This window comes from Sus scrofa, chromosome 10, assembly GCF_000003025.6.
Source record: "Sus scrofa isolate TJ Tabasco breed Duroc chromosome 10, Sscrofa11.1, whole genome shotgun sequence".
In the NCBI taxonomy this organism is placed as follows: Eukaryota; Metazoa; Chordata; class Mammalia; order Artiodactyla; family Suidae; genus Sus; species Sus scrofa.
Genome location: NC_010452.4, coordinates 31,746,714 through 31,774,682, shown reverse-complemented (window position 1 = coordinate 31,774,682; position 27,969 = coordinate 31,746,714). Strand labels below are relative to the sequence as shown.

The window sequence follows — 27,969 nt, the reverse complement described above, 5'->3', positions numbered from 1 at the left end:
AGCCCACAGGTCCTGCCAGAGGATTACGTTTCCAAAAGTTTGGCTCGTAATGTCCAGATCAAATTTAAATTGGGTGCAAACTGCTTCGTTCACTGGAGTCCTCATAGCCTGGCCTGCTTCTTCCCCCAAAGTAGATCTCTAACCTTTGTGAAGTCCTTTTGCATACATGCCAGTTCTAGCTTGACGGAAAGCGTCTGTGTTCTAGGGGAGAATTCCATAAATGGTGTCTTTGTTTGCTCTAAGGGCAAGAGGAAGTCATGTGCTCTGTTCTCCTTTCAGATGTTCCTTTCTATATAAGCAAGACTGATCTCCACGTCTTTGCTTGACTAAGGTTTTCCTTTATTTGCACCTGAGCTTCTAGCAAAACAAATTTCCTAATTATACCTGACCATATGAGGAGGATTACCTCCTGCTCACCATCAAACGCCAACACGGGGGGCTTTCTTCTGTTCACTCTTTGAGAGCTGGCTGCTCTTGACTTGTATTTTTCATCATTAACAACTCAGATGACCATGAAAATGAAACCAGTCCTTTTCCCCAGTCCCTGATACTGGGCTTGGGTTCTGCCATGTACTAAGGAAGATCTGGCTCGGTAATTAGCCCCATCACTTCTGGCCTGTATGAGCTTGGATGTGGCATTTGAAAAAATCATGAATGTCATTCATTTATAACACAAAACAGAATAGCAGAAAGTAGAGAGTGGCACAGAGAGAAATCAGCTGCAGGGTCTCCCTGAAAGATGCAGCAGAGTAGTAATCAACATACGTGCATGAGGAAGTTACTTCAAACTGGGAAAGGACAGTCAAGGATATTGGAAGAAATAGTGCCCAACACACAGGGGAGGAAATAGTGACTGTTTGCATCAGCAAGACTGAAAAACTCATAACTAATGGGGCTTTTGGTAAAATACACACAAGATTATTGCCTTAAGGTGGGGAATTATTAGCCCCACAACAAATTCTCCTCCACTGTCTCAAACAAATCTTAAAACCAAGATCCAAAAGGTTTCAAATTCTTTCTAAGAAACCTAGATGCATCTCAGGAGAAAGCAAAAGTATATTTACAGGAATACAAAAGTATCCAGTACCAAACAAAGTAGAATTCACAATGGCATTCAGTTAAAGATTACCACTAAAAATTACCATGTATATAAAGTAGCAGAAAAATAGGACACATAGCAAGAAATATCAAAACAAACCCAGAACTGGCCTAGATGTTATAATTAGCAGTAAAGGACATTAAAGATATTCCATCTGCTTAAAGGATTAAATAGAGACATGGAAGATAATTATTTTAAAAAATCAAATATCTGGAGATGAAAACTGCATTGTTGACACACACATTTTATTGAATTAACAGCATATCAGACGTTGCAGAAGCAAAAATTAGTGAATTTAAGGACGTAACAATAAGAACTATTCAAAATGAAACAGAAAAAGAAGAATTTAAACATTATGAAAAGAGCATCTATACGAAAAGTGCCTACTATACTTGTAACTGGAGTCCCTCCAAAACAGGAAAGGGGAAGACAGGAAAAATGTACCTTTAGAGCTTAAGTGTTAAAGGCAAAACTCTAAAATATCTGGAAGAAAACATCCAAGCAGATCACTATCTCCTTGGGTTAGATGAAGAGCCCTTTGATCTGATACCAACAGTATGATCTATAAAAGAAAAAGATGAATAAAATATGCTTCATGAAAATTTAAAACTTAGGCTCTTCCAAAGATACTGTTAAGAAAGCAAAAAGACAGGCCACAGATGAGGAGAAAATATTTCCAAAGCATTTTCGTGATAAACTTAATACTATCCAGATTATATAAAGAACTCTCAAAACTCATTAATAATAAAGAAATAAGCAACCTAGTAAAAAAATGGGTGACAGATTTGAATGCACACTTAACCAAAGAAGATATATGCATGGCAATATCCTCAACATCATTAGTTATTAGAAAAATGAAAAATAAAACCACAGTGAGATACTACTATACATTACTAAAATGACTAAAATTGAAAGGACTAACTATACCACATGTTGTCAAGGATGTGGAGGAATTGAAACTCATACACTACTAATGGGAGTGTAAAATGACAAAACCTCTTTGGAAAAAAGTCCAGTAGTTTCCCAAAGAGCTAAACATGTGTCTAACATATAATCTGGACATACCAATTTGATGTATTTACCCCAAAGCAAAGAGTATACATAACCATGCAAATACTTGTACATGAATATTCATAACAGCTTATTTGTAATAGGTGAAAATTGGGAATAACCTAAAGGTCAATCAAAAGGTGGATCTATAAATAAATCCATGCAATGGATTACACTTAGCAATGGATAGGAATAAAATATAAATATACACAAGATGGATGATTTTCAGAATAATCATGCTAAGAGAAAACTGGGCAAAAAATAGAGACTGTGCCATTTTGCAATTTCATATATATAAAACTCTGGGACTTAGAGTTTTCAGCCCTACTATAAAGAGCTTAGAAGTTGTCACTCCTGTTCTCCTAACAAAAATCTGAACAGGCTGAAAACCAATGGCTTTTTTCTATATTTTCTTTTTAGTATTTCTTTCATTTTGTTGTGCTTTATGTGCTGAATTTATTTTCTGATTATAAATGACGTGTGTGTACACATCTGTCCAAGAAATCTTGCATGAAGTGGATTTGGCAGTGGGTACCATCATGTACAAGATTAAAACAAGACCAAAAAGTGAAACTTTTGAAAGAGGGCCCATCAGAGAACTGAGGTCCCAGATTTACCATCGTGGAATGTGAAGAAGATGCATCCACAGATTCATAAGCCAAGAGCTGCTTACCTGGAGCAAAAGCCACAGGAGCCTAGAACTGGTAGGACGCTTAAATGGTCATTTTGACAAAGTGCCAGAGACTAGGAGGAGAGTGAGAAACTCCAGGTTGTGCAGTCTTAAGGGAGCTCTCATGCTTTTGTGGGTTTTACCTCCAGAAACCCCATCAGACTCTCATGATGAAGAGCTTAGAAAGAGTCATCATTGTAAAATACATCAAAAGCATTCTCCATAATAAAGGCTTTCTTGCCTGGGGGGAATAAAAAATACTTTGCCAGAGCCTTTTCCCAAATGGGGAAAAGCATTCCTCCCACTCCAGCACTCTCTTGTCTTTCCTGTCTCATCTAAGCAAGAAAAAAGATGAGAAAGGTCATAGGGAGAGAGTCCCACAAAAGACTGAAATATAGCCATAGCACAGGGTGCTTCTCTCTCCGCACCTCACCACCACACAAATAGGACTTCAGTATAACAGTAGTGAATTTCAACAGCAAGAGAAATGCAGTCTCTCTGAGGAGTGCTTAAGAGCCCAACGTTATCAGAGGAGATAAAATCAAGGACACTGGAGAAATTTGAGGCTTCTGGTACCTATGGCTACAGTGAACATTAAACATACCCCAACTGTTAGGAAGATGGGCATAAAAATTATATAAAAACCTATTTGCTTTAGTTCCTATTGCCTGATATATTTGACTTTCCACAGCAATGACAAAAAGGTAATAAAAAATAGTGTAGGAATTCCCATCCTGGCTCAGTGGTTAATGAACCTGACTAGGATCCATGAGGATGTGGGTTCGATCCCTGGCCTCGATCAGTGGGTTAAAGGATCTGCCATTGCTGTGAGCTTGGTATAGGTCACAGATGCAGCTCGGATCTGGCATTTCTGTGGCTCTGGTAGATACTGGCGGCTACAGCTCCTATTGGACCCTTAGCCTCGGAACCTCCACATGCTGCAGGTGTGACCCTAAAAAAGACAAAAACATGTGAAGAGACCAACCATCAGAATCTGACTCGGCTATGACATACATGTACCAGACAGGGAATTTCAAATAATGGATTAATATGTTAAGGGCTGTAAGAGAAAAGTAGATAACATGCAAGAAAAGAGAGGTAAGAGAAATATGTCAATATAAGAAAGATTCAAAAGGAAATGTGAGAAATCAAAAGCACTGTAACAGAAATGAAGAATGTCTTGGGCTCATCAGTAGACTAGAAATAAAAGAAAGAATCTGAGCTTGAATGTAGGTCAATAGAAACTTCCCAAAGTATAATGCAAAGAGAAAAAAGAATGTGGGGGAAAAAACCCCAGTACAATGTTGCAAGAGGCAGGAGGGAAGAATTGAGAATAGTCTTGTTTTAAAGTAGCTGCACTGTACATGAAGTGGTATATTATTTGAAAATTGACTAAGGTTAGTTGTGAATGTATATTGAAAACTCTAGGGCGACTGTTAAAATTGGTTTAAAGAAAAACTGATGTGCTAAGAGTGGAAAGAAAATAAAATTATATAAAATGCTCAAAACTTCAGAACCTGGGAGTTCCCACTGTGGCTCAGAGGATTAAGGACCTAATGTCTCTGTGAGGATATGGTTTAGATCCCTGGCCTCGCTCAGTGAGTTAAGGATCTAATGTTGCTGTAGGCTGCCCTATAGGTCACAGATGGGGCTCAGATCTGGTGATTCCATGGCAGTGGCGTAGGCCCCAGCTGCAGCTCTGATTCAACCCTAGCCCTGAAACTTCCATATGACATAGGTGCAGCCTTAAAAAAAAAACAACCAAAACCTACGGAAACTAGAAAGAAGGTAAGATATTTCAAAAGGTATACAATAAAGATAAGAAAGTTATCAACCTTGTAGATATGAATCTAGCTGTATCAGTGCCTTCATCCTTTGTGCCCTGCCATGTGTTTGACCACTACCCTGTCTCCAGCACATACCTCTGCCCGCGTGAATAATGAATTCAGATCTCATCCCACTAAAAGAATACACACACATGTTGGAGAGCAAATTAACCTAGTAAATGTCTGTAGAGGAGGCTAATAGAAGCTGATATCATATGACTCAGGAAAATTTTTAATTGATATTAATGCTTTTGCAGTTTTTCTGTTTGGCCATTCTGTTACTTAGATTTTAGTTTTTGCTTCCCTTTTTTTCCTCTTTTTTAAAAATGTGTTTCCCATGTGTTACCAAGATGTGTGCAAAAGGATTGCCTAAATTACAGGATAGGTGATGCAACTAAGGGGCAGAAGTTTCCAAATATTTAGGATAAATCAAAGAAATTTTATTTATTTAAGTTTTTAAAATTATATTACTGTCAATATACAGTGTTCTGTCAATTTTTGCTGTACAGCAAAATGACCCAATTATACACATATCTATACATTCCTTTTCTCATATTATCTTCCATCATGTTCTATCACAGTGATTGGATATAGTTCCCTGTGCTATACAGCAGGACCTCATTGCTTATCCACTCCAAATACAGTAGTTGGCATCTACTAACCCTGAACTCCCATTCCATCCCACTCCCTTCCTCTCTGCAGCCACAAGTCAGTTCTCCATGTCCCTGAGCTTGTTTCTTTTCTGTAGATAGGTTCATTTGTGCCACATACTAGATTCCACATATAAGTGATATCATACAGTATTTGTCTTTCTCTGACTTAGTGTGAGATTCTCTAGTTCCATCCATATTGCTGCAAATGGCATTTTGTTCTTTTTTATGGCTGAGTAGTATTCCATTGTGTGTGTATACACCATATCTTAATCCATTCATCAGTCAGTGGACATTTAGGTTGTTTCCATGTCTTGGCTATGGTGAATAGTGCTGTTGGGAACATATGGGTGCATGTATCTTTTTCAATGAAAGGTTTGTCCGGATATGCCCAAGAGTGGGACTGAATATGGTAGTTGTGTATTTATTTATATATATTTATCTGAGGAACCTCCATACTGTTTTCCATAGCGGTTTTTACCAGTTTACATTCCCACCAACAGTGTAGGAGGGTTCTCTTTTCCACACCCTCTCCAGCATTTATTTGTAGACTTATTAATGATAGATATTCTGACTGGTGCAAGATGGTACCTCATAGTAGTTTTGATTTGCATTTCTCTAATAATTAGTGATGTTGAACATCTTTTCACTTGCCTAGTGTCTATCCAGATGTCTTCTTAGGACAAATGTCTATTTAGGTATTCTGCCCATTTTCACTTGGGTTGTTTGTATTTTTGCTCTCGAGTTGTATAAATCAAATTTTAAAGAAAAAATGTTTTCACTTCTTTTCTTTCTGGTTTTTATTTTTTATTTTTTAATTAAAAAATTACTGTTATTTACCCAATACAATTTTTTTCTACTGTACAGCATGGTGACCCAGTTACACATACATGTATGCATTCTTTTTTCTTACATTATCATGCTCCATCATAAGTGACTAGACATAGTTCTCAATGCTACACAGTAGGATCTCATTGCTAATCCATTCCAAGAGCAATAGTTTGCATCTATTAACCCCAAGCTCCCAATCCACCCCCTCCCTCTCCTTCCCCCTTGGCAACCACAAGTCTTTTCTCCAAGTCCATGATTTTCTTTTCTGTGGAGAGGTTCATTTGTGCCATATATGAGATTCCAGATATAAGTGAAATCATATGATATTTCTCTTTCTCTTTCTGAATGACTTTACTCAGGATGAGAGTCGCTAGTTCCATCCATGTTGCTGCAAATGGCATTATTTTGTTTTTTTTATGGCTGAGTAGTATTCCATTGTGTAAATATACCACGTCTTCCTAATCCAATTATCTGTTGATAGACATTTAGGTTGTTTCCATGTCTTGGCTGTTGTGAATAGGGCTGCAGTGAACATGTGGGGTGCATCTGTCTTTTTCAAGGAAAGTTTTGTGTGGATAGATGCCCAAGAGTGGGATTGCTGGGTCATATGGTAGTTCTATGTATAGTTTTCTAAGGTACCTCCATACTGCCCTCCATAGTGGTTGTACCAGCTTACATCCCCACCAACAGTGCAGGAGGGTTCCCTTTTCTCCATACCCTCTCTAACATTTGTTATTTGTGGACTTATTAATGATGGCCATTCTGACTGGTGTGAGGTGGTGTCTCAAGGTAGTTTTGATTTACATTTCTCTAATAATCAGGGATGTTGAGTATTTTTTCATGTGCTTGTTGACCATCTGTATATGTTCCTTGGAAAAATGTCTATTCAGATCTTTTGTACATTTTTCAATTGGGTTGGCTTTTTTGCTGTTGAGTGGTATATGTTGCTTGGATATTTTAGAGATTAAGCCCTTGTCAGTTGCATCATTTGAAATTATTTTCTCCCATTCTGTAAGTTGTCTTTTTGTTTTCCTTTGCTGTGCAAAAGTGTGTCAGTTTGATTAGGTCCCATTGGTTTATTTTCGCTTTTATTTCTGTTGCTTTGTGAGACTGACCTGAGAAAACATTTGTAAGGTTGCTGTCAGAGAATGTTTTGCCTATATTCTCTTCCAGGAGTTTGATGGTGTCTTGTCTTGTATTTAAGTCTTTCAGCCATTTTGAGTTTATTTTTATGCATGGTGTGAGAGTGTGTTCTAGTTTCCTTGATTTGCATGCAGCTGTCCAGGTTTCCCAGCAATACTTGCTGAAAAGACTGCCTTTTTCCGATTTTATATTCTTGCCTCCTTTGTCAAAGATTAATTGACTGTAGGTGACTAGGCTTATTTCTGGGTTCTCTATTCTGTTCCATTGATCTGTATGTCTGTTTTTGTATGAGTACCATGCTGTCTTGATTACTGTGGCTTTGTAACATTGTCTGAAATCTGGGAGAGTTATGCCTTCTGCTTGGTTTTTGTTCTTCAGAATTGCTTTTGCAATTCTGGGTCTTTTGTGGTTCCATATACATTTTTGGATGGTTTGTTCTAGTTCTGTGAAAAATATTGGTGGTTTGATAGGGATTGCACTGAATCTGTAGATCACTTTGGGTAGTATGGCCATTTTTACAATATTAATTTTTCCAACCCAGGAGCATGGAATATCTCCATTTCTTTACCTCTTTAACTTCCATGATTAATGTTTTGTACTTCACAGCATATCAATCCTTTATCTCCTTGGTCAAGTGTTTTCCCAGGTATTTGACCTTTTCGGTGCAATTTTAAAAGGTGTTGTATTTCTGTATTCCTTTTCTAATATTTCATTGTTCGTATACAGAAATGCGACTGATTTCTGCATGTTAATCTTATATCCTGCTGAATTTTTCGATCAGTTCAAGTAGTTTTTGGGTTGAGTCCTTAGGGATTTCTATATATAGTATCATGTCATCTGCATAGAGTGACAGTTTTACCTCTTCTCTTCCAGTTTGGATACCTTTTATATCTGTTGTTTGTCTGATTGCTGTGGCTAGGACTTCCAATACTATGTTGAATAAAAGTAGTGAGAGTGGGCATCCTTGTCTTGTTCCAGATTTTAGTGGGAAAGCTTTCAGCTTTTCTCCATTGAGTATTATATTTGCTGTGGGTTTGTCATAAATGGGCTTTGATTATATTAAGGTATGTTCCCTCTGTATGCACTTTGGTAAGAGTTTTGATCATGAATGGATGTTGGACTTTGTCAAATGCTTTTTCTGCATCAATTGAGATGGTCATGAGGTTTTTGACTTTTCTTTTGTTAATGTGGTGTATGTCATCGATAGATTTGTGTATGTTGAACCATCCTTGTGCACCTGGGATGAATTCCACCTGGTTGTGGTGTATGATCTTTTTTATACATTGTTGGATTCGGTTGCCTAAAATTTTGTTGAGAATTTTTGCGTTTATATTCATCAGAGATATTGGCCTATAGTTTTCTTTTTTGGTGATATCTTTGGTTTTGGAATTAGGGTGATTGTGGCTTCATAGAATGTCTTTGGGAGTGTTCTTCTTTAACCTTTTGGAAAAGTTTAAGAAGGATGGGTATAAGTTTTTCTTTGTGTATTTGGTAGAATTCTCTTGTGAAGCCATCTGGTCCTGGACTTTTGTTTGTAGGGAGTGTTTTTTATTACATACTCAATTTCATTTCTGGTGATTGGTCTGTTCCATTGATCTATTCTTGACTCAGTTTTGGCATTCTGTATGTCTCTAGAAAGTTGTCCGTTTCCTCTATGTTATCAAATTTGTTGACATATAAATTGTTCATAGTATTTTCTTATTTTTTTTTATATTTCTGCAGTATCTGCTGAGATTACTCCTTTTTCAGGCCTTATTTTGTGTTCTTTCTCTCTTCTTCTTGGTGAGTCTGGCCAGGGGTTTGTCAATTTTGTTTACCCTTTCAAAGAACCAGCTCTTTGTTGTATTGATTTTTTTTCTATTGTTTTTTGGATCTCTATTTTATTGATTTCCTCTCTGATCTTTATGATCTCCTTCCTTCCTTTTGATTTTAGGGTTTTTTTGTTTTTATTTTTCTAATTCATTTAGGTGGTGGGTTAAGTTGTCAATTTGAGATTTTTCTTCATTTTAAGGAAGGACTGTATTGCTATGAATTTCCTTCTGAGCACTGCTTTTGCACATCCCAAAGATTCTGAGTGGTTGTGTCTTCATTATCATTTGTCTTGAAGTATTTTTTAATTTCCTTCTTGATTTCCTCATTGTCCCATTAGTTTTTTTTAGCAGCATGTTGTTTAGTCTCCATAGTAGTCAGTTTTTTCTCATTTCTTTTCCTGTGGTTGATTTGTAGTTTCATGCCATATTGGTCAGAGAAGATACTTGAAATAATTTTTATACTCTTAAATATGTTGATGTTAGTTTTGTGTCCCAGATGTGGTCAGTCCTTGAGAATGTTCCTTGTGCATTTGAGAAAAACATATATTTTGATTTTTTTTTTTTGCATGTGATGCCCTGAAAATGTCATCAAGTCTTAACTTTTCTATTGTTTCATTTACAATCTCTGTTGCCTTATTGATTTTCTGTTTAGAGAATCTGTCCATTGATGTAAGCTGCTGAACATCTTTTCCCCCCATTTTAAAAGTTTCATTGAAGTAGAGTTGATTTACAATATTGTGATGATTTCTGCTGTACAGCAGAGTGATTCAGTTAGACATGTACACACATGCAGTTTTTTCAGATTCTTTTCCCAGTTAGATTACCACAGAATGTTGGGTAGAGTACCTTGTACTATACAGCAGGTCCCTGTTGGCCAATTATTCCATATATACAGTGTGCATATGCCAGTCCCAAACCTCTTGTCCATCCCCTCCCCATTTGTCCCTTGTTACCATAAGTTTGTTTTCAAAGTCTATGAATTTGTTTCTGTTCTGCAGATGAGTTCATTTATATCCTTTTTGTAGATTATACATATAAGTGATATCTTTCACTGTCTGACTAAATTCACATAGTATGGTAATGTCTAGATTCATCCATGTTTCTCTTTCTGATCTTTCATTATTAGTATATATAAATGCAGTAGATTACTGTGTATTAATTTTGTGTTTGGCAACTTGCCTGAATTCTCTGATGAGCTCTGACAGTTTTCTGGTGTTGTCTTTAGGCTGGTCTATGTATAGCATCATGTCATCTGCAAACAGTGATAGTTTTACTTCTTCCTTTTTAATTTGGATTTGTTTTATTTCATTTTCTTTTCTGATTGTCATGGCTAGGACTTCTAAAAATATGTTGAATCATAGTGGTGAGACTTCTTTTATAGCTGTTAGCATTTGCCTTATTCTGTGGTACTCCTATATTGGGTGCATATGTATTCACAATTGTTATATCTTCTAGGATTGTTCCCTTGATAATTGTGTATTGTTTTTCTTTGTCTCTTTTAACAGTCTTTAGTTTAAAGTCCATTTTGTTTGATATGAAGATTGCTACTCCAGCTTTCCTTTAGTTTCCTTTTATTTGGAATACCTTTTTCCATCCTCTCACACTCTGTAGGTGTTTGTAGATCTGAAGTCAGTCTCTTATGTTCTGCATATATATGGGACTTATTTTTGTATCCATTCAGCCAGCCTGTGTCTTTTGTTTATTTGGAGCATTTAAACATTTGCATTTAAGGTAATTACAATATATATATTTTTATTGCCTTTTTGTCAAATTGGTTTTGATCCTTTTGTAGGTCTTTTTTCTTCCCTTCTGTTTTTCTCTTCTCTTGTGATTTGAGTAACATATTTAGTATTGTGTTTGGATTGCTTTTTCTCTTTTGTGTTTCTCTCAATTGTAGTTTTTTAGTTTACATTTCCCATGAGGTTTTGATATAACATTTTATATGTATACAAGATTTTTTTACATTGCTAGTCTCTTACTTTCAACTGCATTTACACTATCCTGCGTTTGTACTCTCCTATCAGTCATTGGTTTTGATGTCTTTGTCTCTGGATAATTTTCTACCTTTACTGTATGTTTGCCTTTACCAGTGAGCTTGCCCACTCATAATTTTCTTGTTTCTAGTTGTGTCCTTTTCTTTTCCAACTAGAGAAGTTTCTTTAGCATTTGTTGTAAAGCTGGTTTGATGCTGCTATATTCTCTTAGATTTTGCTTGTCTGAAAATCTTTGATTGCTCCATCAAATCTGAATGAGAACCTTGCTGGGTAGAGTATTCTTGATTGTAGGTTTTTTCTTTTATCACTTTAAGTATATCTTGCCACTCCCTTCTGGCCTGCAGAATTTGTGCTGAAAAATCAGCTGATAAACTTATGGAGATTGCCTTGTATGTTACTTGATGCTTTTCACTTGCTACTTTTAATATTTTCTCTTTGTCTTTAACTTTTATGAGTTTGATTACTATGTGTCTCAGCATGTTCCTCCTTAGCATTATCCTCTGTGGAACTCTCTTCACTTCCTGAAGAGTGTTTACTTTCTCATATTAGGGAAGTTTTTGGACATAATTTCTTCAAGTATTTTCTCCAGCAGTTTCTCTCTCTTCTTCTCTTGGACCCCTATAATGTGTATATAGGTATATTTAATGTTGTTTTGTTGTCCTAATTTCATTTTTTATTCTGTTCTATGACAGTGGTTTTCACTACTACATCTAACTTGCATTCATTCTTCTGCCTTATTTGTTTTGTTACTGATTCTTTCTAGTTTATTTTTCATTTCTGGTATTGTATTGTTCATCTCTGTTCTTTAAATCTTCTGGCTCTCTGATAAACTTTTTTTGTGTGAATATTCTCTGTGCCTCCAATCTTTTCCCAAGATTTTGGATCATCTTTACTATTATTATTCTGAATCATTTTCAGGTAGATTGTCTATCTCTATTTCTCTTAGTTGTTTTTCTGAGTTTTGATCTGGTTCTGTCATCTGAAACATACTTTTTTCTGCTATCTCATTTGATTTGATTTTCTCTGTCATCTCCTTTCATCATGCTTCAGGATTTTAGTTCCTCTTGCTTCTGGTGTCTGCCCCCTCTTGGGTGATGTTGGTTCAGGGGCTTTTGCAGGCTTCCTGGCAGGAGGGGCTAGTGTCTGCCCACTGCTGGGTGCAGTGGTGTCTTGTCCCTCTGGAGGGCAGATTTATATCAAGGGGTGTGTTGAGAGGTGACTGTGAGCTCAGTACAACTTTATGCAGCCTGTCTGCTGATTGGCAGGGCTGTGTTACCACCTTACTTGTTGTTTGGCTTGAGGCATTCCAACTCTGGAACCTGTCAGCTGTTGGGTGAACACAGTTCTTAGTGCCAAAATGGTGACTTCCATGAGAGCTCACACCCATAAATATTCTCTGAGGTATGTTTCACCTGTGTGCTTGCCTTCACACTGAGCCATAGCCTACCCCCACCTACTCAGTAGACTCTCCAAGACCCACAGGTAAGAGTATTCCAGGCTTTGTGCTGGGTCCCAGGGCACATGTAACCTTGTGTGCAACCTCCAAGATTGGAGTCTCTATTTCTCCCAGACATATGGACCTCCTGCCCTTGAGCCCCATTGGCCTTCAAAGCCAAATGCTTTGGGGACTCTTTATTCCAACAGCAGACCCTTAGACTTGGAAGCCTGATGTGGAGCTCAAAACTCTCACTCCATTGGGAGAACTTCTGCAATATAATTATTTTCCAGTTTGTAGGTCATCTACCTACAAACTGGAGTATATGGGATTTGATTATATCTTGAAAGCGCTCCTCCTACCATCTCATTGTGATTTCTTATTTTTCTTTGGATATATCTTTTTTTGGCTGGTTCCAGTCTTTTTTGTTGATGATTGTTCATCAGTTATCTGTTATTTTTTTGTTTCTGTTTTAGAAGGTAAGCTCAAATTCTTCTACTCTGTCATCTTGTTCAGAAGAGGGGCAGCTTTTAGTTTGGGTGATTTCTCCCTCTTTTCTCAGCATATGCTAGCTGTTATTCCCTTGACATGAAGTGCACAGGTGCAGTGGTCTGCGCATTCTCCCAGGACAGTGGGGAAGCAATAGGCACCTGGTCCCAGGTTTCTTGGCAATGGCCAGTGCTCTCCCAGAGCATCAGGGTCAGCAATTTGGTGCCTGTTCCCAGATCTTGTAGTGGTGGCCATGCCCCCCGCCTTCTGGTACAGTGGGGCAGAGCTTGGCACCTGCTCATGGGTCTCCTAGCAGTGGCAGCAGCCTGTGTCCACCTCTGGAGCCCATGATGGCAGCAGCAGCTTGTGCGTACCCGCTTTGCTCACATACATGGTTGTCCTGTTGCCTGAGAGCCCATACAGTGTAAGACTATGCTCTGGTCATCCCATCCCTCTCCTCCCTTGCTTCCCAACAATGGTGTCTTGCCTTTCTGGTGGGTCCAGGCTTCTTCCAAGTATACCCGGAGTTGCCATTCTCCAGCATCTTCAAGGATGTCTCCACACAGCCAGCCTTGGTCCTCTCCTTCAGTCTGACATTGGAAACCTGAGCTTCAGCCCCCAGCACCCTGCCTTCACTGGTACACTAGCATTTCAGCCTGGGGAGAACAGGAGAATGGTGCTGACCATCTGTGCAGGTGACCGTCCATTTTTCCTTCTGTAAACCAGTTGCTCTGATCTCCTCCAAGGCTTCAAAGCACCCCCTCTGGCCAGGCTGATCTCCCCACCAGTGTGGGGACTTCCCAGGGTGTAGAAACCTTTCCTCCTTCATAACTCCCTCCCTGGGGTATAGGGCCTGTCCCAATTCCTTTTTCTTACCTGATTGCTTAGAAATTTTCTTGCCCTTTCAGAAGTCTTCAGTCTTTTTTTTTTTTTTTTTTGGTCTTTTTGCCATTTTCTTGGGCCGCTCTTGCAGCATATGGAGGGTCCCAGGCTAGGGGTCGAATCGGAGCTGTAGCCACCAGCCTACGCCAGAGCCACAGCAACGCTGGATCCGAGCCGCGTCTGCAACCTACACCACAGCTCACGGCAACGCCGGATCGTTAACCCACTGAGCAAGGGCAGGGATCGAACCCGCAACCTCGTGGTTCCTAGTCGGGTTCGTTAACCACTGCGCCACGACGGGAACTCCAGAAGTCTTCAGTCTTATGACACCATTCAGTAGATAGATGTTCTGTGTGAATTGCTCTATCCATAGATATATTTTTGTTGTATGTGTGAGAGGACATGAGTCCACATCCAACTCCTCGGCCATAGTTGATTTACAGTGTTCTATCAATTTCTGCTGTACAGTAAAGTGACTCAGCCATATATATATGTACATTATTTTTCTCATATTATCTTCTATCATGTTCTTTCACAAGTGATTGGATATAGTTCCCTGTGCTATACAGAAGAACCTCATGCTCATGCATTCTAAATGTAATAGTTTGCTTCTACTAACCCCAAATTCCCAGTGCATCCCACTCCCCCTGCCCCCCCACTGCCCACCACTTGGCAACCACAAGTCTGCTGTCCATGTGTATGAGTCTGTTGCCCTTCTCTATATAAGTTCAACAGTGCCATATTTTAGATTCCACATATAAGTGGTATCATATGGTATTTCTTTCTCTTTCTTAATTAGTTAGTATGAAAATCTTTAGTTGCATCCATGTTGCTGCAAATGGCATTATTTTGTTTTTTTTTTATGCCTGAGTAGTATTCCATTGTTTATATGTGCCACATCTTCTTATTCCATTCATCTGTTTTTGGGTTTTTTTTTTTTTTTAGTCTTTTTGTCCTTTCAGGGCTGCACTCGCAGCATATAGAGGTTCCTGGGCCAGGGGTCCAATTGGAGTTATAGCCGCTGGCATATGCCAGAGCCACAGCAATGATGGATCCTAGCCACATCTGTAACCTACACTGCAGCTCACAGTAACATCAGATCCTTAATCCATTGAGAGAGGCCAGGGATCGAACCCGCATCCTCATGGATGTTAGTCGGGTTCATTAACCACAGAGCCATGACAGGAGCTCCTCCATTCATCTGTTGTTGGACATTTAGGTTATTTCCACGTCTTGGCTATTTTGAATAGTGCTTCAGTGAATGTAGGGGTGCATGTTGTTGTTGTTGAGTTGTATGAGTTGTTTGGAGATTAAGCCCTTTTCTTTTGCATCATTTGCAACTGTTTTCTCCCATTCCACAGGTTGCCTTTCATTATTTTGGGGGGGTGGTTCCCTTTGCTTTGCCAAAAAGCTTGTAAGTTTTTTTTAGGTCCCATTTATTTATTATTGTTTTTATTTCTATTGCCTTGGGAGACTGACCTAAGAAAACATTTGTACAGTTGATTTCAGAGACTAAAGTTTTGCTTATGTTTTCTTCCAGGAGTTTTATGGTGACATGTCTTATGTTTAAGTCTTGAAGGCATTTTGAGTTTATTTTTTGTGCATGGTGTGAGGGTGTGTTCTAATTTCATTGATTTACATGCAGCTGTCCAGATTTCCCAGCACCATTTGCTGAAGAGATGTTTTTTCCTGTTTTATATTTTGCCTCCTTTGTTAAAAATTAATTGTCCATAGGTGTCTGGGTTTATTTTTGGTCTCTCTATTCTGTTCCATTGGACCATATTTCTGGTTTCGATTATTATAGCTTTGTAATATCGTGTGAGGTCTAGTTATGCCTCTTGCTTTGTTTTTTTTTCCATGCTTCTGGATTGCTTTGACAATTCTGGGTCTTTTATGGTTTCATATAAAATTTTGGATTGTTTATTCTATTTCTGTGAAAAATGTTGTGGGTAGGTTGACAGGGATTGCATTAACTCTGTATATGCCTTGTATAGTATGGCCATTTTAACAAAAGTAATTCTTCTAATCCAGGAGCATGGCATATCTTTCCATTTATTTGAATCCTCTTTAACTGCCTTGATTAACATTTTGTAGTTCTCAGCATATAAGTCTTTCACCTCCTTGATCAGGATTATTCTTAGGTTTTTTGGGAGGGTGTGATTTTAAAAGATACTGTTTCTTGGTCTTTCTTTACTAGTATTTCATTGTTAGTATACAGAAGTACATCCGATTTCTAGATGTTAATCCTGTATCCTGGCTACTTTGCTGAATTTGCTTATCAGATCAAATAGTTTTTGTTTCCAGCCTCAGAGTTTTCTAAATATAGTTATCATGTCATCTGCATATAGTAGAGTTTTCCTTCTCTTACAATTTGGATACTTTTTATTTCATGTGTTTGTTTGATTGCTGTGCTCAGTTCTTCCAATACTATGTTCAATAAAAGTGGTAAGAATGGGCATCCTTGTCTTGTTCGAGATTTTAGTGAGAAGGCTTTCAGCTTTTGTCCATTGAGTGTTATATTGGCTGTGGGTTTGTCACAGGTGGCTTTTATTAGGTTGTGATATGTTCCCTCTGTACCCACTTTGTTAAAGTTTTTATCATGAATAGATGTTGAATTTTGCTGAATGCTTTTTCTGCATCTGTTGAGATGATCATGTGGTGTTTGACTTTTCTTTTGTTAATGTAGTATGTTACCTTGATTTCTGTATGTTGAACCATCCTTGTGAACTTAGGATGAATCTCACTTGGTCATGGTTTATGATCTTTTTTATGTGTTGATGGATTCAGTCTGCTAAAATGGTTTTGAAAATTTTTGCATCTGTATTTATCAAGTATATTGGCCTATTTTATTTTCTGGTAGTATTTTGTTTGATTTTGACGTTGGGGTGATAATGATCTCATAGAATGTCTTTGGGTGTGTTTCTTCTTCTTCAATCATTTGGAAGATTTTAAGAAGAATGGGTATAAGTTTTCTATGTGTATATTTGGTAGAATTCACCTGTGAGGCTATCTCATCCTGGACTTTTGTTTGTTGGGAGTTCGTGGGGGTTTTTTTGTTTTTGTTTTTGTTTTTTTACATGTTCAATTTCATTTCTAATGATCCATCTGTTCAGATGATCTGTTTGTTCTTGATTCAGTTTTAGTGGGCTGTATGTTTCTAGAAAATGGTCCCTTTCTTCTAGGTTGTCAAATTTGTTGGCATATAACTGTTCTTAGTATTCTCTTATTGTTTTGGTTTTGTTTTTTGTATTTCTGCAGTATCTGTTTAGGTTTCTTCTTTTCATTTTTTATTTTGTTTACTTTTCTTCTTGTTGAACCTAGGCAGAGGTTTGTCAATTTTGTTTACCTTTTCAAAGAACAGCTCTTGGTTTGATTGATTTTTAAATTTTTTTAATCTTTATTTTGTTGATTTCCTCTCAGATACTTATAATTTCCTTTCTGCTCACTTTAGGTTTTGTTCTTTTTTTCTGATTCTTTTAGTTGATAGATTCAGTTGTTGCTTTGAGATTTTTTCTTGGTTTTTGAGGAAGGCCTGTATTGCTAATGAACTTCCATTTATGAACTGCTTTTGTGGCATTCCATAGATTTCACATGGTTGTGTTTTCATTGTCATTTGTTTCAAGGTATTTTTAAATTTCCTCTGATTTTTTTCCTAGACCCACTGGTTTTTAAGTAGCATGTCATTCAGTGTCAATGTAGTCAGTGTTTTTCTCATTTATTTTCCTGTGGTTGATTTCTAGCTTCATTCCATTGTGGTCAGAGAAGATGCTTTAAATGATTTTTATAGGCTTAAATTTATTGTGGTTGGTTTTGTGCCCCAGTATGTAGTTAGTCCTAGAGAATGTTCCATGCATACTTGAATTATATATTTTGGGGTGGGATCTAATGTAGTGAAAATATTGATTAAGTCCAGCTGTTTTATTGTATCATTTAGGATCTCTGTTCCTTATTGATTTTCTGTCTAGAGGATTTGTCCATTGATGTCAGTGGGATGTTCAAATCTACTATCACTGTATTTCAATTAATTTCTCTTTTCATGTCTGTTAGTATTTGTATTATGTATTTGGGTTCTCCTTTATTAGGTGCATGTATGTTGACTAGTGAAATATCTTCTTGAATTGATCCTTTTATCATTAAAGGGTGTCTCTTTTACCTTTCTGTATGGCCTTTGTTTTAAAGTCTATTTTGTCTGATATGAGTATTATGACTCCTGCTTTTCTGTCATTTCCATTCTCATGAAATAAGTTTTTTCATCCTTTCACTTTCAGTTTATATGTGTCCTTTGCCTTGAAGTGAATCTCTTTTAGGCAACATGTTGTAGGTTGTGTTTTTATCCAGTCTGTCACTCTATGTCTTTTGATTGGAGTATCAGTCCATTGACATTTAAGGTAATTACTGACACATATGTATTTATTGCCATTTTAAAACTTGTTTTCTAGTTGATTCTATGTTTCTCTTTGTTCCTTTTTTTGGTTGGATGATTTCCTTTTTTATGCTTTTTTTTTACTGTTGTTTTTCATTTTTGTCAATCTATTTGTTTTATTTATTATTTGTTTGTTTTTGCTTTTTAGGGCTACAGGTGCAGTATAAAGAAGTTCCCAGCCTAGGCGTCATGTCAGAGCTACAGCTGCCGGCCTACACCACAGCCATAGCAGCTCAGGATCCGGATCCGAGCTGCGACTTTGACTGCCATAGCTCACAGCAACACTAGATCCTTAACCCACTGAGTGAGGCCAGGGATTGAACCCACATCCTCATGGATACTAGTTGGGTTTGTAACCCACTGAGCCACATTGGGAACTCCCTCTGTTGTTTGTTTTTGGTTTGTGGTTGTCCTGCTTTTCAAGTTTCTTAACCCCTTCCTATATCTGCTTTCTTTAGACTGATAGTCATATAGACTCAAACACACTGTACAAAAAAGTAGTCTAGGAGTTCCCGTCGTGGCACAGTGGTTAACGAATCCGACTAGAAACCATGAGGTTGCGGGTTCGGTCCTTGCCCTTGCTCAGTGGGTTAACGATCCGGCGTTGCGGTGAGCTGTGGTGTAGGTTGCAGACGCGGCTCGGATCCCGCGTTGCTGTGGCTCTGGCGTAGGCTGGTGGCTACAGCTCCGATTCAACCCCTAGCCTGGGAACCTCCATATGCCGTGGGAGTGGCCCAAGAAATAGCAACAACAACAACAACAATAACAACAACAACAAAAGACAAAAAAAAAAAAAAGTAGTCTAGATTTTCCTACTCTCCTTCCCCACATTTTATGATTTTGATATCCTTTTTTACATATTCATGTTTATTCTTTTGCTGTTTCTTGTGTTTATCATTGCTTTTACAAACAGGTTTTTTTTTTTTTTCCTTTTTAATCTGTATACTGGCTTATCTAAATGATTACTTTCCACCTGTGATTTCTTCCATCCTGTATCATCTTACTTCCTTCTTATTTAGAGGAGAACTTTCACTATTTTATGATAGACTTAGCATTGCTGTATTCTTTTAGTTTTTGGTGGATAAATTCTTCATTTTTCCTTCTATTTGAAATGATAATCTTGATGGGTAGAGTATTCTAGTTTGCAGGTTTTTCCCGTTTAGAACTTTGAATGTATCTTGCCACTCCCTTCCGGGCTGCAGCATTTCTGTAGAGAAGTCAGCTTATAGCCTTATGGGGTTTCCCTTATAATTAACTCTTTGTTTTTCTCTTGCTGCCTTTAGAATCCTCTGCTTTAACTTTTGACATTTTTATTATAATATCTCATGGTATAAGTCTGTTGGGATTCATCCTGTTTGAGACCCTCTGTGCTTCCGGCATCTGGATATCTGTTTCCTTCTTTAGATTTGAGAAATTTTAAGCCATAATTTCTTCAAATATATTTTAAATTCCCCTTTCTCTTTCTTCTCTTTCTGGGATTCTTATTATGCATAGATTGGCATGCTTTATGTTATCCCATAGATGTCTCATATTGCTTTCTTCCTTTTTGGCATTTGGTTTTCTGTCTGCTGTATTGATTGGGTGATTTTCATTATTCTATGTTCCTATTCACTTATTCATTTTTCTGCATTATTCATTCTTTATTCATTTCCTTTAGCTCAGCTTTCATCTTGGAAAATGAATTTTCTGATTTTTCTTGGCTCCTCATAGTTCTGGTTCCTTTTTACAGTAATCTTATTACTGTAGATAGCCATTATTAACTCCATCAATATTTTCATTACCTCTTTTTTGAACTCAGTGTCTTTTAGACTGCAGAGGTCTGTTTCATTGTTTGCTCCTTCAGCGGAATTCTCCTGTTTTTTTAAACTGGGAATGGTTCCTTTGCTTTTTTGTTTTGCTTATATTTTCTTAGTCTGTGAGTTTAGGGGAAACAATTATCTGTAATTTTGGAGGGCTATTTATATGCAGGAGCATCCCTGGGTAGCTTCTGAGGGCTTATTGTTTTTTTTTTTTTTTTTTTTTAAGTGCGGGCTGTTTTGGTTTGGATGCTTGCTGTCTCTTTCCTCCATGTGTGCAGGCCATTATCCCCTTGTTAGTGGGCATGCAGTTGTATCGCCTATGGGTGCTTCCAGGGATAAGGGGCAATAGGCAGTGCTTGCAGGAAGCACCTGGTTGCCAGGTCCTGAACAGTGGCAGTGACCCACAGGGGAGGTGGGGACGGCAGCTTGTGCCTTGCTTCAGGGCCTTGTCATTGGCAGTGACCCCCAGGAAGGTGGGGGTGGTGTCCAGCCACAGGGTCCCTGGCAGTGGCAACAGTAGGGCAAGTTTGTTCCCAGGGAGGTGGAAGCAACAGCTGACACCCAGTTGCAGGGCCCTCTGTAGTGATGTAGATCCCTTGGGTGGTGGTGGGGAAATGCAGTGGTGGGCTGCCCCCACCTCTGGAGTCTGAGATGGCTGCAGTGGTTTGCACCCACCTCTGTAGCCTGTGCAAGAGGTGCCTTGCTTCCTGAGAGCCGCTTGCTCACAGAGAAAGAAGTTCCTGTATAAGTCTGCCCCCAGACTCACACTCCCCAACATGGTGCCTTGCTTCTATGGCAGCCCCAGGCCTCCTCCAAAGGGAGTCTTGGCTGTGGCACACTACTCTCTAGCCTGCTTAGGCTGTTTGCACACAGCCAACCATAGGCTGCTCCTGGGACTGACCTCCAAAGCCATAGTCTCAGCACCTAGTCCCCGCCTGAGTGTCTCAGGCCGAGGAGTGCTAGGCAGTTGTGCATTCATCTCTCTCTCTCTCTCTCTCTCTCTCTCTCTCTGATTTGTCCCCCTCAGACAAGCTTCTGTGCTTTTTCCCAAGGCTTTCAGGTGCCCCCTCTGTCCCACTTGATCTCCCTGCCAGTCAGGGGGCTTCCTCTCTTTCACGGCTCCTTCCTAGGAGTACAGCTCCTGCCCTCATTCCTTTTTCTCACCTCTCCTCTCTCTTTTCTTTCCTTTCTGTCCTACCCGGTTATATGGAGGTTTTCCTGCCCTTTTTGGAAGTCTGAGGTCTTCTGCCAGCATTCAGTAGATGTTCTGTGAGAAGCATTTTACATATTGATGTCTTTTTTTATGTATTTGTGAGGAAGATGAGCTCCATGTTTTACTCCTCTACTGTCTTGATTCCTTCCATTCTTTTTTTTTTTTTTTTTTGTCCTTTTAGGGCCACACCCACAGCACATGGAAGTTCCCAGGCTAGGGGCCTAATCAGAGTTACAGCTGCCAGCCACAGCCACAGCAATGAGGGATCCGAGCCGCTTCTGTGACCTACACCACAGCTCGTGCAACAATGGATCCTTAACCCACTAAGCAAGGCCAGGGATTGAACCTGCAACCTCATGGTCCCTAAATGGATTCGTTTCCACTGCACCATGATGGGAACTCCAGCCTTCCAATAATTTTAAATTTTGGAAAGGATCTTATTTTGATGCAACTGTTACTGGTTCTGTTAAGAGTACTTTATTGGCTGTTACTACATTATAATAAATTTCTGATTATTTTGAAATATAAATTTGAATGATCTTAGAGCTGATGCTTCTTGCAGGAAAAATTGTTTTAAATGTTTAACTCTTCTTACAAATCGGTTTTTTTTGTAAGTCTGAATTTATGTTTAAATGTTAAAATATATAATGGCATTTTAATGTTTTCTCTGACATTTCCTGTAACTTGCAGAGTTGTACAGGAAGCTGAAAGTGGTTCATGATTTGTGTATAATTTAAAGTGCCTTTTATGAATTCTAGTACTGTATCTTCAATCACAAGAAAAATAATGTTACAAGTATTTATCTGTTAATAATTGTTTCATGCAAGTTTTTAGATGAAAATAGTGTCTCTTCTGTGAAGTGTGAGGATCTTTATATTTAACTTCTATTTCCAGCTTTTGGATATTTATTTTGCATTATTGCAATGATTTTCAAAATCAGTGATTCTAAATTATTTGAAGAATCCTAATTACTCTCTTAGGCAACATCCATGTGTACACTTTTATGCTGTAATTAGTTAATGGCAAAATGTTCTGCCTGTGTGGTGGCAGTTCTCCTCCAACCACTCAGACCAGGGAGTTAATATCTGTGTAGATCCAAGAAAGAAAAATTATGTAAGGTGACAGATGTTATCTAGAATTATTGTGGCAATCATTTTGCAATACCTATGAATATCAAATCATTATTTTGTACACTGGAAACTAACATAATGTTGTATGTCGGTTATACCTCAATTTAAAAATTTTAATTAAAGAAAATAATAATAGTTCCTACCTTGTAGAATTACTGGGAGGATTAAATTAATAACTGTAAAATGCTTAGAAACAAATTTATTTGTGCAGATGCTTCAGAAATGGGCTCTAGGAACTGATGGGCAGGCTTCTCCTACCATAGGCTACAGTGCTGTCCTTATGTGGATCACCTCTTTTCTTCCAGGGCCAGCTTCTCTCCTCAGGGTCTGGTACACAAAGGCCCCTCAGGGACCCCTGGGGCTTCAGACTGCTGTCTGCATGCATGTGCCTAAAGTCCAGACCAAGTGCTCAGCATGCTTGGTGTCCACTGTTTCCTGGCTGATTGCACATTTCATTGTCCTTTTTATTTTTATTTATTTATTTTTGTCTTTATAGGGCTGCACCCATGGCGTATATATGGAGGTTCCAAGGCTAGGGTTCGAATTGGAGCTGCAGATGCCAGCCTATGCCACAGCCACAGCAACACCAGATCTGAGCTGTGTCTGCAACCTACACCACAGCTCAGAGCAACACTGGATCCTTAACCCATGGAGAGGGGCCACAGATCGAACCCGAGTGCTTATGGATACTAGTTGGGTTCGTTACCACTGAGCCACAACGGGAACTTCTGAAACCAATCTTAACTCCAGTAGTTCTCAATCAGGGGTCACTTTGTCCTCAGGATGGGCTACATTGGGTTTTAATTATGTGAGATTCCAATCGAGTTGCTGAAAGCAAGAGTGACAAGATATATTAGCATCAAAAGTAGGCCCTAATCCTTATTTTTGTACCCTCACACATTGTCCAGTGAATTTTCTGGGACACTTTCCTAAGCAGTTCTGGTACCTGTTCCTCAGCTGTATCTTCCTTCCTTGGGAAAGCTAGACAGCTTGATGGTGGGAGGAGGAGTGGTGACATTGGACTTGGAAATTACCAGGTAAAACTCTGTTGCTCAAGTAGCAGTCTAAGATGGGTCTGGAATAGGGTGAAGTGTAGGTGCTTTGCTCCGCAGTCATTCAAGGATCCAAGTTGCTGGTAAGTGTTAACATCCAGCGGCACATAAAGGCTCACACTTGGTCCAGGGCTTAGAAGCTACCTGTGTACATGAGGGCTGGGGAAAGTAGTTTAATTCTGTGCACAGCATAAAGAGAGATGGCTTCAGTAGTCCCCTGCCAGCCTCTGCCACAAGAAATTTGCAAAAATGGGAGATTTTGAGTAAAGGTATATCGTGCATCCCTAGCCCTTGTGAGACAGGCATGGTCTTTTGAGGCAGACTTCCCTCCCCCCACCCCCCAACACCCTTGGCAGGCAGAAGTTTCCAGGCCAAGGCTGAATCCATAACTGTGAGGCCACCAGGGAACTTCTAGAGGCAGACTTTCCTGAGAGGCAGCTTTCTAGCTGTGATTCCTTGGACTCACTAATAGTGTTTGGTTCCCATTACAGCTTATATTCTAGGGAGATCATGCATGGAGTATCCAGCATCACGTAAGTGCCAAGCTGACTGATACTTCGCACTATAAATGAGCGAGTTGGCTTAGGCAGAGCTCCATCTTGGGCGTAGTTAGCGTGACTCGGTTGCTCACAGTTCAGCTGATCATTCTCGTGTATGCGCCGGTCAGCAATGTCAAATTCAGGACTGAGGAAGTAAAAGCAACCTTGACATTTTTCTCTTGACCTGTTTCACATTAAACAAGATTTAACATTACAAATGGTAATGTATGACATTACAAATGGTAGTGTATGGCATTAAATATTCAATGGCAGAAGGCTCATTTAAAACAATCAATAATTTATAGTCTCACACCAAAACCCATGATGTAATTAATTTTGGTGAATTTTAATCTGATTCTTTTTTTTTTTTTGTCTTTTTGCTATTTCTTGGGCCGCTCCCACGGCTTATGGAGGTTCCCAGGCTAGGGGTCAAATCGGAGCTGTAGCCACCGGCCTACGCCAGAGCCACAGCAACGCAGGATCCAAGCCGCGTCTGCAACCTACACCACAGCTCACGGCAATGCCGGATCGTTAACCCACTGAGCAAGGGCAAGGACCGAACCCGCAACCTCATGATTCCTAGTCGGATTCGTTAACCACTGCACCACGACGGGAACTCCTTAATCTGATTCTTGATGACAAGTAGGAGGTCTGTGACTATAGGACAAAAATCCTTGTGTATTTCACTTTGTCGGTATTGTAGAGGAAACAAGCTGGAGGAATTTCTGAGAGAGAGGATTTAGCTGATGGGGAAAGTACTGTAGGTGGAGTGTCTGGAAAAGTCCTAGTTGATGCCTGTGGCTGTGACCTAGTCATTAAAAACATTGCTTTGGAGTTCCTCTTGTGGCTCAGTGGTAACGAACCAGACTAGCATCCATGAGGTACGGGTTCAATCCCTGACACCGCTCAGTGAGTTAAGGATCTGGTGTTGCCGTGAGCTGCCATGTGGGTCTCAGATACAGCTCAGATCCCACATTGCTGTAGGCTACAGCTCTGATTCGACCCCTAGCCTGGGAACCTCCATATGCCACAGGTGCAGCCCTAAAAAGACAAAAACAAGAACACACAAAAAAATTGCCTTTCACTCGTAAAAGAGTTCCAGTTTGGACAATACATAGAAACCCTGGTACCAGGGAGCAGTGCCTCTCTGGAACCACCATTGTTCGAAGTCTGGTTTGCAGCTTTGCAGAACTGGCAGCTCAGGGTTATCAGGACACTGAGGCTGATTGAGCCTGAGAGGAAGCTGAATCACACCAAGGAAATGGCAGGAGACTGATGCCTAAACCAGGACACTGTGTTTTTAACTTGTCATGAAGAATGTAACTGCCATGCTGAGTGGAAACCAATGTTGGTTTGTCAGTATGTTCTCTCCCTTGATGTGCAGCCCCCTTGGAAGGCTCAATATCCTTGGGATTATCAAAATCATACTTTTTGTTGCTGAGGAGATCAAGGTGAGCCCTGTCAGCTGGAGGAGCTACAGTAAATTGCAAGGCAGATTTCAACACTTGGCATCTTCACAAAGCATATCCTATATATCCTACTAAGAGTTTTCCTTGACAACCAGGAAAGTGGCTTTGGTTCTCTTCCAAAGAGATATTTGGGATCAGCATCAGCTACAGGTGAAGAAGAGGAATGTATGGTTCCAATCCACCTTATATTCTTTTTTTTTGGGGGGGGGGGCGGCGCCCAAGGCATGTGGAAGTTCCTAGGCCAGGGATCGAACCCATGCCATAGCAGTGACCCAAGCTACTGCAGTGACAATGCCACATCCGTAACCCACTTCACCACAAGAGAATTCCCCACCCTCTGTTCTTTATATATTATGTCCCAGAGTTCCCACTGTGGCTCAGTGGTAATGAACCCGACTAGTGTCCTGAGGATAGAGCTTCCATCCCTGACTTCACTCAGTGGGTTAAGGATCCAGCATTGTTGTGAGCTGTGGTGTAGGTTCCAGACTCAGCTCGGATCCTCGTTGCTGTGGTGTAGGCTGGCAGCTGTAGCTCTGATTTGACCCCTAGCCTGGAAACTTCCATATGCCACACGAGTGTGGCCTTAAAAAGAAAAAAATACTATGTTCCAGGTTCTCTTTCCCATCTGCAAGGCATATGGCAATGGCAGACATCCTGTGATGCCTGAGGTTCAGCCAGGAGCAGCGTCTTCTACTCCTTTCTTATTTGCAGAATTAGAGGTAAGAGAGATCCTAAATATTCTTGAATGTATTCAGTATGGATCCCACACCCCTGGGTTCCCCCCCATCCACCCCACTTCCCCATAGAAGATAGACACAATGGCCAGAAGAGGATTAAAATCAGCTTTATTGATGAATTGAAGAACACAGCTGGGATCTGTGGCCCAAGTGAGGCTTCTTTCATCCTCTCAGAAGTGATGACAGCTGAGCCCACTGGGTGGGGCTCCCCCAACTTACCCACCCCATCACAGAGCCAGGCTGGAACATGGAGAGCGGAGTCCTGGGTGGCCCAGCACGGGCAGGTTCTGCTGGGTCTGTTTACTGCATGTAGACTGGAAGCCCAAAAGCAGGTCCGAAGAAAGAGAGAGAGAGAGAAGAAGCAGGAGGACAAGTAAGCAGGGTCCTTGAGCATATTACCTCCGCCCAGTAGAGAAAGGCAGCCCCAGGAGTCTTAAGTTCATCAACCACAACCATCCCGAGGTCACCCAGGTGGAAGCTTCTCCCCTGTACTTTCCTTCCAAGCTGGAGGGTGCTCGGGAGATCTTTGGCCAAGCAAAGGAATGTACAAATAATGACAAGGCTTTCTTCCAGGGGTCAGGAGCCTAGGCTGCTCAGTGAACAAGGGGCCAAGGGCCATTTTATGTCAGTCTCCCAGTCTGCAGCCACTACTGTAAACAGAAGTGCTGGCTAGAGTTGCTGGAGGCAGGACTCTGGGTCTGTGGCACCTCAGGCCTGAAAACAGACCACTGAATTCCTTTCCTTGCCTGTGCTCTGGAGCCTGGACCCCTGAGGACTGCGGAGGAAGAACTCAACAGACTTCGCTCAGCCCCCAGGTGAGTGAAATGGACAAAGGGGGTCAAAAGCTACCATTTTCGTCCTAAGTCCTGGGCACGTAATAATGTACAGCATGGTGACTCTCCTCTAGTTCATGATTCTGTATTGTATATCTGCAAGTTACTAAGAGGAGAGTCAGCAGTCTTACAAAGTTCTCATCACAAGAAAAAAAATTTTAACAGTGGGAGACAATGGGCATTGACTAAACTTATCGTGCTCATCATTTTGTAGTATATGCATAAATCAAATCATTATGTTGTACACCTAAAAATACACCATTATATGTCAGTTATAGCTCAATAAAACTGAAAAGAAAACTTGAAGAGGCCACCACAGCTAGTGTACAATTCAGCAGGACAAAGAGAGCAAAGAGCAAAGAGAGCCCCTTTTACTCCATTTGGAGTAACACCTCTGATCTAACCATCAGGTGTGGAGTTGTCAGCTTTGTGGCAGACTAAAGTAGAAGGCCTGTTAGGCTATGCTGTATGGAGGGGAAAATAGTTGTAGAAAATAAGATTCTTCCAGGGGCCTGTGAACAGGTAGAAGTTTAATGGCAAGTGTTGCAGAGTTGAGTCTGATGTGGCTCCGTCTGGCACAGGAAGAGACATACTAACTGCTTGCATTCTAAATCCTTCTTCCTACCTGTTACGCAGAATACCCCTCTTCTGGCTTTTTTTTCTGGACTTTTCTGCTTCTCTGTTTATCTGGGTGCCACTAAATCAACCATAGCTGTCTTTAATGTTTGGGTGCATTTCTAGTGCACTCAACATTTTTGCTTTTAAACTGGGTGACTTCTGCAAAGGGTTAATCCTATCCATTACCTGTGATTTTTTTTTTTTTTTTTCATACTATCACCATTCAAGGGTGACCTCATTTCATGGTACCAGATGGCACCTTTCTGTAGTTTTCAG

General features: G+C 39.8%; 1 protein-coding gene and 1 long non-coding RNA gene across 2 annotated transcripts in view; one reads left to right on the top strand and one right to left on the bottom strand.

Moving 5' to 3' along the window:
* The window catches only part of LOC110255670, a 65,591-nt gene that overhangs the window by 33,687 nt on the left and 3,935 nt on the right, over positions 1–27,969 (top strand). Inside the window, exons 2-3 of the long non-coding RNA XR_002336310.1 lie at positions 26,117–26,224; positions 26,816–27,057. This is a non-coding gene — a long non-coding RNA (uncharacterized LOC110255670). The remainder of the gene's footprint in view (positions 1–26,116; positions 26,225–26,815; positions 27,058–27,969) is intronic.
* FRMD3 (FERM domain containing 3) overlaps positions 26,334–27,969 on the bottom strand; it is a 407,251-nt gene continuing 405,615 nt past the window's right edge. Inside the window, exon 18 of the mRNA XM_021064663.1 lies at positions 26,334–26,556. Within this exon, the coding sequence (XP_020920322.1) occupies positions 26,543–26,556 (14 nt within the window). The 3' untranslated portion in view covers positions 26,334–26,542. The remainder of the gene's footprint in view (positions 26,557–27,969) is intronic.